The sequence below is a fragment of the Ursus americanus genome, chromosome 35 (assembly GCF_024610735.1).
Source record: "Ursus americanus isolate L20-20 chromosome 35, mUrsAme1.1.p, whole genome shotgun sequence".
Lineage (NCBI taxonomy): Eukaryota > Metazoa > Chordata > Mammalia > Carnivora > Ursidae > Ursus > Ursus americanus.
This window is the reverse complement of record NC_142161.1, coordinates 1,989,228-2,002,835: the sequence shown is the minus strand read 5'-3', so window position 1 is coordinate 2,002,835 and position 13,608 is coordinate 1,989,228. Positions and strand designations below refer to the sequence as shown.

General features: G+C 41.7%; 1 protein-coding gene across 1 annotated transcript in view; it reads left to right on the top strand.

Annotated features, from left to right (window-relative positions):
• RPGRIP1 (RPGR interacting protein 1) overlaps positions 1-13,608 on the top strand; it is a 66,130-nt gene that overhangs the window by 50,741 nt on the left and 1,781 nt on the right. The window contains 3 exon segments of the mRNA XM_087859037.1: positions 3,329-3,521; positions 10,169-10,253; positions 12,202-12,332. Of these exon segments, the coding sequence (XP_087715163.1) occupies positions 3,329-3,521; positions 10,169-10,253; positions 12,202-12,332 (409 nt within the window).

Here is a 13,608-nt window from a genome sequence, read left to right as displayed (position 1 = left end):
GTGGCCTCCCCCCCCCCCCCGAGAATTCTCAGTTCCTGATTTTAATGGAATGAGAGTGTTTGTAAGGGAAGGAGTCAAAAGTAATTTTGAAAAATTTATGTCCAGGTGGCTGGGAGAGGTAACGAAACAACGGAGGGGTATGCCAAATGCCAGGACCACGGGGGCTGGTGAGGCCAACTTGTGGTCCTAGAACGTAGGGAACTTACAGCCTGGGAAGTGCTATCCCCAGAAGTAGAATGTGACACAAATGTAAACTAAAATTTCCTAGTGTCCACATGAAAACTGTGAAAAGAAACAAGTTACTTTTAATAATATATTTTATTTAACCTAGTATATCTAAGATATTATGTCAGTATGAAATCAATATAAACAATTATTGAGACAGCTTACATTTGTTTTTTTCCTGCAAAGTCTCCAAAATCCTGTGAATTTTACACTGACAGCACATCCCAGTTCAGAGTAGCTACATTGCAAGTACTCAGTAGCCGCGTGTGGCTACTGGCTGTTGCATCATAGAGCATAACTGTGGGGCCATATTTTCCGACTGGAAATTGACATCCCTAGGCAATGGAATCAAAATAGCGGGTCCCGGCCAGCACTCAAAACAAACAAAAAGCAGGAAAAAATAAAATACAAAATAATAGTTTGCATCACACCTATTAAGATTGTTTAAGGAGACTTTTATTTCAGTGAATTCTTTTTATACACACATATAAATACGCATAGGCTGAGTTTTACAGTTTGAAGCTCACTGGTCTGGTGGTGGTTCATTTTTAACTATGGGGGAAAAAATGTCCATCCGCATTAAGCATTGGAGGCTCTTCTTTCCTCTTTTTTTTTTTTTTTGTAAGATGTTGCTGGAGATCGTTCAGGTACTTTTATAGCTGTGAACACTTTTCTCTTTCTTCCAGACCTCAGTGTTTCCTAAAGTGTGTTCTTTGGAAAATTAAGCCCAACCGTGTCCAGGAAAAAACAGAAGTGGTTGTATAGTCAAATATGTTTGGAAAAAACTACCTTTGTACCATCCTCTAGAAGTGTCCTGAGGCATATTAGCATGTTAAAGCCCATAAGTCAAGTTAGAGAAAGCTGATGACTTTGTTAATCTTGATTTTCCAAAATATGTTTTTTTAAAAAGATTTACTGATTTATTTTCGAGAGAAAGAGTGAGCGGGAGGAGGGGCAAAGGGAGAGGGAGAGAATCTCAAGCACACTCAGTCCCCGCTAAGCAGGGAGCCTGATGCAGGGCTCGATCCTGTGACCCTAATATCGTGACGTGAGCCAAAACCAAGAGTCAGACACTGGTGACTGAGCCACCCAGGCAGCGCCTCCAAAATGTATTTGATCACAGAACCACTCATTTGCGAAACACCTATATTTCAGACACACCTTTGAGAAGTTCTGCTTCATTTTTATTGAAACTATAGGGCATAGGGTTCTCAGCTTAAAAATAATTGCAACAGGGGCGTCTGAGTAGCTCAGTTGGTCAGCCGTCTTGGTTTTGGCTCAGGTTATTTTCTCGAGGTTGTGAGATTGAGCCCGCATCAGGCTCTGTACTCAGCGCAGAGTCTGTCTGCCTGAGATTCTCTCTCTCCCTCCGCTCTGACCCCCACTCACACGTTCTCTCTCTAAAATACATAAATAAATAAAATCTTTTTAAAAATGAAAAAAAATTGCAACAGTGGCATTAGAGAACTTTCTAGGGTGATGGTTCTGTATCTTGACTAGGGAGTTGATTACACACTTGTATATATTTGTCAAAACTGCACATTAGGTTTTGTATTTTACTGTGCATGTATTATACATAAATGTTAAAGAGTTAAGCAGAGGGACCCCTGGGTGGCTTAGTCGGTTAAGCGTCTGCTTCTGGCTCAGGTCATTGTCCCAGGGTCCTGGGATTGAGCTCCGCACTGGACTCCCTGCTTCTCCCTCTGCCCCTGCCCCTCCCCCTCTTGCCTCATGCTCTCTATCTCAAATAAATAAACTCTTTTTTTTTTTTAAGATTTTATTTATTTATTTGACAGAGAGAGAGAGAGACAGCCAGCGAGAGAGGGAACACAAGCAGGAGGAGTAAGAGAGGAAGAAACAGGCTCATAGCGGAGGAGCCTGATGCGGGGCTCGATCCCAGAACGCCGGGATCACGCCCTGAGCCGAAGGCAGATGCTCAACCGCTGTGCCACCCAGGCGCCCCAAATAAACTCTTCTTGAAAATTAGAAAATAAAAGTTAGGTTGTCAGCAGCCTCCCTAGGCAGCATGATTTAAGAGTGGTTTTACACTTTTTTAATGACAGTCACTGTAAGAAATACATTTCTACCTTGTGCCCAGTACAGTCATATATTAAAAAAAGCCTTAAGAAACAGGGCTTACTTTTACCATTTGCCCTGAACTCTCATATTTTCTGTTCTATTCCATCCCATTCTGTCCTAGTCTTATTCTGTTCATTTAAAAAAAGTGCTAGTGAAACCCACCTAGCTGACCCGTAAGTGTCAAAACCCACATTTTGGAAAACACAATAGTTTTCATGATGGGGACTGTAGGAGGGTTGTGCGAGCGCTGTTGAGAGGGCAACACCAAGTAGCTTTATTTTCACCCAGGTTGTTCCGATGTAGATTTGTTGAAGATTCCTGCCTTCTGGGGTTCCTAGGAGGAGACCCAGGAACTCCGCCTGCTTCCTAAGAGAAGCAAAGATGGGGGTGGGGGGTAGATCTTCGGAGAAGTGAGGGTGTCGGCCTGGCAACCTAGGGGACAGGAGAGTACGCCACGTGACAAGGGAGAACTGCGGCTGGTTGGGGCCATCCCAGATGGACTCCCTACTAGTGTCATGACAGCACTTGCGGCCACACCGTGGAAGGGGAGGACTTCACGTTGCCCTTAGCTTCTGTCTTGAAACTAGAGAGATGTCGGCCATCCCCCTGGTGTCCCTGACGCAAAAATGGACACAGGGACAGTGCAAAGAGAGGACGGAGGCTGTGGCAGCAACTCTGAAGTGGGGCTGGGAGGACTGGTGTTGCCGTGAGGGCCGGGCCGGTCGGCGGCCTGCTCTGTGGCGGGCACTTAGTGGGCGCCGGAAGCTCTGGGTGGCGGCTTTGCCTGCACACTGATTCTTAAGGATATGCGAGAGGGGGGCAACCCTCTAGGGTCCCCTCCCTCTTCGGGAGCTCTGTGCTATCGCTCGATAAACTTTGCTGCCCGCCGAATTAAAAATAAAAAAGGATATGCTAGATGGACTATGGCTGCGATTGCTGAGGGAGTAATGTGTTCACTGGATGGGGTCGAAATACTTGCAGCGTCGCTAACCTGCAGGAGACAAATAAGTGTTTTCCTTGTCAGGGTGCGGACAAGATGTGCATTGAAATCGTCTCCCTGGCCTTCTACCCAGAGGCCGAAGTGATGTGTGACGAGAGCGTAAAGCAGGTGTACGTAGAGTACAAGTTCTTCGATCTACCCTTGTCGGAGACGGAGACCCCGGTGTCCCTGAGGAAGCCCCAGGCGGGGGAAGAGATCCACTTCCACTTCAGCAAAGGTGAGGCGACCCTTGCGCTTCCAGTGGGGTGGAAGCAATCGTTTTATTGATCAAAGTGATATATGCATATGGTTTTACTTGTTTTTTGTTTTTTATTATTTTTAATTGTTTTTGATGTTCATTCCAGGGTAGTTAACATACAGTGTTACATTAGTTTTAGGTACGACATGGTGCTTCAGCAATTGTATGCATTATGCCGTGCTCCTTAAATCCCCAATGCCTATTTCCCCCGCCCCCCACCCACCTCCCCTCCAGTAACCCTCTGTTCTCCATACCTAAGAGTCTGATTTCTTGATTTGTCTCTTTTTTTTCCTTTGTTCGTTTGTTTTGCTTCTTAAATTCCGCACATAAGTGAAATCATATGGTATTTGTCTTTTTCTGACTGACTTATTTCGCTTAGTCTTACACTCTCTAGATCCATCCACAGGGGCTGCACCCGTTTGCATTCCCACCAACAGGGCAAGAGGGTTTCTTTTTCTCCACATCCTCGCCAACACTTGATGTTTCTTGTTTTTGATTTTGGCCACTCTGACAGGTGTGAGGTGATATCTCACTGTGGTTTTGATTTGCGTTTCCCTGGTGAGGAGTGATTTTGAACATCTTTTTCATGTGTCTGTTGGCCGTCTGTGTGTCTACTCTGGAGAATGTTCATGTCTTCTGCCCCATTTTTTAATTAGATTATTTCTTTTTTGAGTGTTGAGTTGTTCAGTTCTTTATGTATTTTGGATACAAACCCTGTACCGGGTATGTCATTTGCAAATATCATCTTCCATTCAATAGGTTGCCTTTTAGTTTTGTTGATTATTTCCTTCACTGTGCAGAAGCTTTTTATTTTGATGTAGTTCCAATAATTTATTTTTGCTTTTATTTCAAGTGGAGGGGCAGAGGGAGAGGAAGAGAGAAACCCAAGCAGACTCCATGCTGAGTGCCGAGCCCGACTCAGGGCTCGATCCCACAACCCCAAGATCATGACCTAAGCTGAATCAAGAGTTGGATGCCCAACCAATTGTGCCACCCAGGCACCCCACCATGTATCTCTTCTCATCACAATGCTATGAAACTAGAAATCAACCATAAGAAAAAAACTTAGAGCACAAATACATGGAGGTTAAATAACATTTACTAAATGATGAATGGGTCGACCCAGAAATCAAAGAGGAAATAAAAAAAATACTTGGGGACAAATGAAAATACAATGGTTCAAAACATAGGAGACATATCTAGAAAGTTGCTACGGCTGATATCTGAGAAATTACTGCCTGTGCTCTCTTCTAGGATTTTTATAGTTTCAGGTCTCACATTTAAGTCCTTAATCTATTTTGAGTTTGTTTTTGTGTATGATGTAAGAAAGTGGTCCAGATTCACTCTTTTGCATGTAGCTGTCCTGTTTTCCCAGCACCATTTGTTGATGAGACTGTCTTTTTCTTGTTGCATATTTTTGCTTCCTTTGTCAAAAAGTAATCGGCCATATAATCATGGGTTTTTTTTCTGAGCTTTCTATTCTGTTCCATCGATCTATGTGTCTGTTTTTGTGCCAGTCCCGTACTGTTTGGATTACTACAGCTTTGTAGTATAGCTTGAAATCTGGGAGATTGTGATACCTCCAGCTTTGTTATTCTTTTTCAAGATCATTCTGCCTATTTGGGGTCTTTTGTGGTTCCATACAAATTTCAGGAATATTTGTTCTAATTCTGTGAAGAATGCTGTTGGTATTTTGGTAAGGATTACATTAAATCTGTAGATTGCTTTGGTTAGCATAGACATTTTAACAATATTTGTTCTTCCAATGAATGAACATAGAATATCTTTCCATGTGTTTCTCTCATCTTCAATTTCTTTCATCTTCAATTTCTTTCATCATTGTTTTATATTTTCAGAATACAGGTTTTCACCTCCTTGGTTAAGTTGATTCCTAGGTATTTTATTGTTTTTGGTGCAATTGTAAATGGGATTGCTTTCTTAATTTCTTTTTCTGTTGCTTCATTATTAGTGTATAGAAATGCAACGAGGTGTGCCTGGGTCACTCAGTCAGTCAAGTGTCTGACTCTTAATCTCAGCTCAGGTCTTAATCTCAGGGTTGTGAGTTCAAGCCCAGTATTGAGCCTACTTAAATAATAATAATAATAGTAATAATAATAACAGTAAAGAAATGGAACAGATTTCTGTATATTGATTTTGTATCCTGTGACCTTACTAAATCCATTTATCAGTTCTAATAGTTTTTTGGTGGCGTATTTAGGGTTTTCTATATATAGTATCATGCCGTCTACAAATAGTGAAAGTTTTACTTCTTCCTTACCAATTTGGATGATTTTTATTCCTTTTTCCTATCTGATTGCTGTGGCTAGGACTTCCAGTACTGTGTTGAATAAAAGTGGTGAGAGTGGACATCTTTGTCTTATTCCTGGTCTGAGGGGCAAAGCTCTTAGTTTTTCACCATTGGGTATGATGTTAGCTGTGGGTTTTTCATATATGGCCTTTATTATGTTGAGGAACGTTCCCCTTAAACCTACTTTGTTGAGGGGTTTTATGAATAGATATTGTACTTTGTCAAATGCTTTTTCTCCATTTATTGAAATGATCTTTTATTGATGTGATATATCACATTGATTGATTTACAAATATTGAAACACCCTTGTATCCTGGAAATAAATCCCACTTGGTCACGGTGAATGATTTTGTTAATGGATTGTTGGAGTTGGTTTGCTAATATTTTGTTGAGGATTTTTGCATCTATGTTCATTAGAGACATTGGCCTGTAGTTCTCTTTCTTTGTAGTGTCTTTATCTGGTTTTGAAATCAGGATAATGCTGGCCTCACAGAATGAATTTTTAAGTTTTCCTACCTCTTCTATTTTTTTGGAATAGTTTGAGAAGAATAGGAATTAATGCTTCTTTAAATGTTTGATATAATCCACCTGTGAAGCCATCTGGTCCTGGACTTGGGTTTTTTTTTTTTTTTTTTTTAACTGATTCAATTTCATTGCTGGTAATTGGTCTGTTCGAATTTTCTGTTTCTTCCTGAATCAGTTTTGGGAGGTAATATGTTTCTAGGAATTTGTTTCTTCTAGGTTGTCCAATTTGTTGGTGTATAATTTTCCCTAATAGTCTCTACAATCCTTCGTATTTCTGTGGTGTCAGTTGTTTTTTCTCCTCTTTCATTTCTGATTTTGTTTATTTGAGTCCCCCTGCTTTTTGATGAGTCTAGCTAAAGGCTTATCAATTTTGTTCATCTTTTCAAAGAACCAGTTCCTGGTTTCATTGATCTGTTCTATTGGTTTTTAAAGTTTCTATTTCTTTAATTTCTGCTCTAATCTTTATTATTTCCTTCCTTCTACTGTTTTTGGATTTTGTTTATTCTTTTTTTAGTTGCTTTAGGTATAATGTTAGGTTGTTTTTTTGAAATTTTTCTTGCTTCTTGAGTTAGGTCTGTATTCTTATAAACTTCCCTCTTAGAACAGCTTTTGCTGCATCCCAAAGTTTTTGAACCATTTTGTTTTCATTCGTCCCCATGTATTTTTTAAATTCCTCTTAGATTTCTGAGTTGACCCATTCATCATTTACTAGCATGTTATTTAACCTCCATGTATTTGTGCTCTTTCCAGATTTTTTCTTGTGGTTGATTTCTAGTTTCATAGCATTGTCAGAAAAGATACATGGTGGGGTGCCTGGGTGGCACAATTGGTTGGGCATCCAACTCTTGATTCAGCTTAGGTCATGATCTTGGGGTTGTGGGATCGAGCCCTGAGTTGGGCTCTGCACTCAGCATGGAGTCTGCTTGGGTTTCTCTCTTCCTCTCCCTCTGCCCCTCCCACTTGTGCACTCAATCTCTCTCTCTCTCTCTCAAATAAATACATCTTAAAAAAAGAAAGAAAAGTTACATGGTATGACTGATATTTTTGAATTTGTTAAGACTCATTTTGTGGCCTAATATGTGATCTATTCTGGAGACTGTTCCATGTACACTTGAAAAGAATGTGTATTCTGCTGTTTTGGGATGGAATGTTCTGAACATATCTGTTAAATCCATCTGGTCCAATGTGTCATTCAAAGCCACTGTTTCCTTGTTGATTTTTCTGTTTGGATAATCTGTCCACTGATGTAAGTGGGGTTATGCATATGGTTTTAAAATATCAAATAGGCCTAGAAAGATTTTTAATTAAAATTAAACAGTCCCTTTTTCCATCCCTTCTCCACAAATGACTCCCTGTTGTCCGCCCTGTCCTCCTCAGTCCACTACACCTCTTTTCACTTTTTCCTATTTCTTGTTATTTAACTCCATGTTTCTGAGTAATATTTCTGTTGCAATTTCCTGACTCACCAAGTTTAGCTATTATCTGCTGCTTCCTATCATGACACATCAAATTTATCTCTTACACTATACCCATGTTCCCTTCCTCCCATATAGTTGGATCATAACTTTCATTTAATCCAATCTTGTTTCATTATGGATATTAAATATTAATTCTTACAGAACCAAGTAGTATGCCATGTTTGTAATACTTTTTTTATTATTTTGTCTCAATTTTTCATTTGCTCTATCTTCATAATGCCCATGGTAATTCTTCTCATACCCTCCAACAGCCTTCCCAAGTTTTCAAGTAATCAAACCTGTCAAATGTACCGGTTGTTTTCCTTGAAGACCTCTCTTCAGCCCACCGCTCAGCTAGTATCTTACTGCTGCCATTTGGAGAATTTGATTTATTTCTCTCCTGTACTGGATTTCTTGTCTCCTGGGTCCTCTGTCATCCTCTGATTCACTTTTATATTTTAATGGGTCATATTTTCCAGTAGCTTTTAAAGAAAGAGTACATTGGAAGGAAACATTTTGAGACCATCATGTATGAAATCTCTTTATTCTACTCACATATTTAATTGATAATTAGACCAAGTATAGAAATCTATTTGGAAAACATTTTTATTCAGAACTGCAAAGGAGTTGGTCCATGGTTTTTGCCAGGAGTCTAACCTTTGTATGGAAACTACCTCTGCCTGTCCAGAAGACTTGAACATTTATTTAGCTTTGTCTGTAGTGTTCTTCAATTTTAGAATAATGTGTACATTTTTCCTGTAATTGTTCTAGCTATTCAGGGGACTCTTTCAATCCAATCTGGAAGCTCATGGCTTTTAGTTCTGGGAAATTTTATTGCATTTCTTTGATAATTTTGTCCCCAGGATTTTCTCATTTTCTTAGAGTTCTTGATCTTCCAAATTCATTGTCTAATTTTCTCATTTTCTTCCTATGATCCTACCTCTACTTTTTATTTCTATTTTGGGGAAATTTCCTTAATTTGTTTTAAGATTTTATTTTTAAGTATGGCTCAGTAGGTTAAGCAACTGACTCTTGATTTTGGCTGAGGGACATCCTCAGGGTTGTGAGACTGAACTCCGCATCAGGCTCCATGCCCAGTGTGGATTCTCTCTCTCTCTCCCCTCCCCGCCCCGCCCCTTCCCCCTAGTCCTCTCTAAAAAAAAAAAAAAAAAAAAAAAAAAGATTTTATTTTTAAGTAATCCCAAGTAATCTGTACATCCAATGTGAGGCTCAAACTTACAACCCCAAGATCAAGAGTTGCACGCTCTACCAACCGAGCCAGCCAGTTGCCCCTTAAATAGGTGTAGTCTTTTTCTCTTTTAAGTAAACTCTACCCCCAACCTGGGCTCAAACTCACAAGCCTTGATCAAGAGTCTCTGCCAACTGACCCAGCCAGGGGCCCCCTCAATTTTCCTTAATTTTATCTTCCAGTCATTTAAAATTTATCTTAAATTTCTAAGAGCTGTTTGTTGTTGTCTATTCTTTCTTCCCCTCCCCTTAATTATATCCTGTCCTTATATGAGGTAGAAGTTTATTTCTCGTATAGAATAAATTCTGAGGGGGGCAGTCCAGGGCTGAGGATACGCGATCCTGGCAGGGTCCCAACTCCTGTCCTGCCTTCTGATCAACCTGGTGCCTGTCTTCCATCCTTTTGGTGACCCTGTCACCCTTAAGGGCTGCCGGGGAAGGGGAGGATGCCTCCTGGTTGGGCCTGTTAATCGTGTTTCACGGAACACACTAGCCAGAGCTCCGTCGTGTAGCCAGAGCTAGCTGACATAGAGGCTGGAACACAAGCTAGTGTATTGGGGCTGCAGCATTCCCGTATAAGAACGAGGAGGAAGGGGCGGGTGGGTGTGGAGACAGGCACCCTGAGTTGAACCTGCCGTGTAGAACTCAAACCTGTAGGTGGCCCTAAGATATCTGTCTCCCGGGATTCTTCCAGCTGTAGGGGGTGGGGGGGCACGTTTTTCTTGGGACAATGACAGAACAGCTTTCAGTGCAGATCGGAAAGCTTCCTTTTTATCAGGGTCAACAAAGTTTTTCTTAAAGGGCCAGATAGCAAATATTTTAGGCTTTGTGGACCAAATGGTGTCTGTCACAGCTGTTCAGCTCCGTCGCTGTAGTTGGAAAGCAACCACGGATAATAGGTAAACACATAGGCGTTGGCTGTATTCAGTAAGAACTTTATTTACCAAAACAGGTGGCCCAGCCATGAGCCCTAGCTTGCCAGCCTCTTTTCTGTCACGGTTTTACATATATCACTTACGAAAGTCTTCGTGCCCAAAGAGCAACAGCGTATGATTCTTTGCTCTCCTCCTCTCTCATCCTTCATACAGTGATAGACCTGGACCCACTGGAACAAAAAGGCCGAAGGCAGTTTCTGTTCGCCATGCTGAACAGACAAGATCCTGAGCAGGGACGGTAAGCACCTGCTTTCCGCTTGGGAAGGAGGGAGATACTATCCACACAGGAATTCATTCGGAGTTTAAGTTTGGTTTTGTGCTGATATTGAATATTCTGATACTTCTTTCATAGTGATTTACTGAAGGGATTTCTCATCTCCGTGAGTCTAATTCATGTTTGCAACTACCTGATAAACTCATCAGTGTAGTTCCTCTCTCACCCACGCCAGCCCCTGAGAAGCACTGTTTTTGTGGCAAGTACTTGAATACCAACAGTGCTCTGTGAGGAATGGACAAAACCCTTTGACATTCTCAGATCATTTCTCACAAACACGGTACCGTTGTTAGCTTACCAAATATTACTTCTTTATAATATTAATTTCCTGTTTAGTTTCTAAGTAGTCTCCATGCCCAGCATGGAGCCCAACGTGGGGCTTAAACTCACGACCCACAGGTCAAGACCAGAGCGGAGATTAAGTGTTGGACGCTTCATCGACCAAGCTACCCAGGCACCCCCATATTTAGATTTTTAAAATTATTTCTCTACAGGAGTACTTTGATGTAACTGAAGTAAATTCGAGGCGTACTATCAATTTTAGGAAAGTGTCCTTGTTATTCCTGAGGAGGCCTCCGCTTAGAAGTTCCCGATGAAATGCACAGAACATAGTTAAACTGAGAAAATTATTTGCTGTTTAGCTGAAATTTGAAATTCACATTGAAGTGGGCATCTGTTTGGGGTTTTTTGGTTTTGGCAAGATCTAGCAATGTTGCCTCCTTTTCAAGTGTGTGGGTGAGAAGTAATACAGGGCTGGTGTTTTAGCCCAATAAATTTAATTTGCATTTACTTTGTCTCCAGTTAGTCATAGAGAGGACTGAGAAAGGAGCCACGGAAATAAACAGTGACTGACTCCAGTGTCACCGTGTACTTAAGCAGATAGCAGCTTACTGGTAACTTTTGGGAATGGAAAGCGTTTTGGTCGTTTCCCTTCTGCATCAATGTTAAATTTAGTTATCTTTTTTTTCTCTCAGCATTCCTAGAATACTCTCTTCCTTTATTCCCCTACAGTGGTAGCTTTTTTTTCTTTTTGTACCTTCTATTCGATTTTAGATTTCGATTGATCTTAACTTTCTTTTTGCCGGTGTCATACAGTACACAGAACATTGGCTTTGTAATCAGAGACCTGGTTTGGAATCCTGACTCTTCCACTTACTAGCTCTGCGATCTCTGAATATTACTTTACTTGAAGGCTTCTGTGAGGATACAACTGAAATAATGTAGTTTATCTAAAGCATATGGGGGCGCCTGGGTGGCTCAGTCAGACGTCTGACACTTGACCTCAGCTTGGGTCTTGACCTCAGGGTCGTGAGGGAATGAGTAATTAATGAAGAATGAATGCATGCATGCATGTAGGTATTTGGAATTGTGCCCTGTACCTGGAAAAGGGAAAATTGGGGTCAGGGAGTCAGCATTATCCCTTTGGATTGCTGAAGTTCTCAGTAAGGATACAGAAGAATCATCACAAATGAATATTGCTTTGTGAGCTAAGAATGTATCTCAGAAGAATTTCTTTTTATTTTATTTTTTTAAAGATTTTATTTATTTATTTGACAGAGATAGAGACAGCCAGCGAGAGAGGGAACACAAGCAGGGGGAGTGGGAGAGGAAGAAGCAGGCTCCCAGCGGAGGAGCCTGATGCGGGGCTCGATCCCGGAACGCTGGGATCACGCCCTGAGCCGAAGGCAGGCGCTTAACCGCTGTGCCACCCAGGCGCCCCGAAAATTTCTTTTTAGCTTCATCCTTTAAATGCACCAAGTCCTTACTCTGTCGCCATTATAGTCGTGTACAATGGAGGCAAGGGAAGTGATTCAGGGAAAACACTGAGTAGTGTATTACTTTTCTCTTTACGTGTGTATTTAAGCCTTAGAGTATCAACAGTACTGAGTTAAATGGAATTTCCCCCCTTCAGTTTAAAGTTTACAGTGGTAAGTGATCCTATGGACGAGGAAAAGAAAGAATGTCAAGAAGTAGGATACGCGTTTCTGGAACTGTGGCAGAACATGGAATCAGGAAAAGACGGCGTAGAGCAAGAGCTAGACAGTGAGTAATACATTTTTCTGCTTCTCAGTTTCACTTATTTCTAGGGAAGTCAGCCTAAGCACGAATACTTTCCCTGTTTTACCTTCAGTATGTAATTACCACTGTGAAGTTGATGATACGAACTGGATCCACATCCTTACAGCTGTATTTACTTCTGGATCGAGCATGAGAGTGGTCAGTGGTGTGTTTTAGCCCACGTACCTCATGACAACTAGAATACAATCTTTTATGAATCTCCAGTGTTTGAAATAGGGGGATTTTGAAAAGACCAATTCTTTTAATTTCAGTCATATTTAAAGATCAGAATTCCTGATTTCTCTTAAGCATATAAGATTTGTAAAGTCAGCGAACATCCTCTTTTAACGTGTGACCCTTCACCCAGTCTCTTCTACAGACACCCACTCTCCTGCCCCCTCACACCCCGCGGTATTTCTCAGAGTTGTTTGGAGGCTGTTGTTTCTCTGGCTACCAAATCTTAACCATCCTGCTTCAGAAGTGTCTTGACCGCATCCTCACCTCCACCCCATTTCCATCTGCTAGTGTTTCTCTACAAAGTCTGATCATCACATTCTTTTTAAATCCAGTTCTAACAGTGTTTGCTGCGAGACTGGCAGGCTTTAAAAATATCTGCCTTTGAATGCCTTTAGGTGGGTCTGTTCTGCCAGCCCCACTGCTCTTACCCTGCGTGCCTGGGATTTCACGTTCACCTTGTCTGGGAGGCTGTAAGGCCCCGAAGAGTACCCACTAGACCAGTGGTTTTCAAACTGCCGGTCCTAACCAACCAATGGGTGGTGAAATAAAATTAGTAAGTCATGACCAGAACGGGGGGAGGGGGGCTGTAGAAAGTATCAGAGTATCTGAGGTACATGGGTATTGAGTCACAATATAAAATTATAGTAAGATTTGAGGAATGCTCTTCAGACCAGGGCCTCAGAGTTCCATCTAGCTGGTAGACAAGATTCTTCATTTTATTCCTCCAGTGACTCCAAGTGAGGTGCTAGGGCAAGTTGTGTAACCTGTGTCCGCCTCAACTGCAAGATGAGAATAGCAGTTGCTCCCTCACAGGCACGTCCCGAGGATTGAGGGAATGCTGAAGGGAAGGCTTGCGGGAGAGGAGTGTTTAGGAGGGCGCTGGCTCGCTGGCACATGGCCGGGGGGTGGGTGGGGGTGGGGTCTGTCACCTGTTTTCCAGCTCACACTCCCCAATTCGATTCCTGAACCCATTCCTGACATGCTGCGCCCTTCCTGGCTTCTGGGCACTTGGTACAGAAGGAAC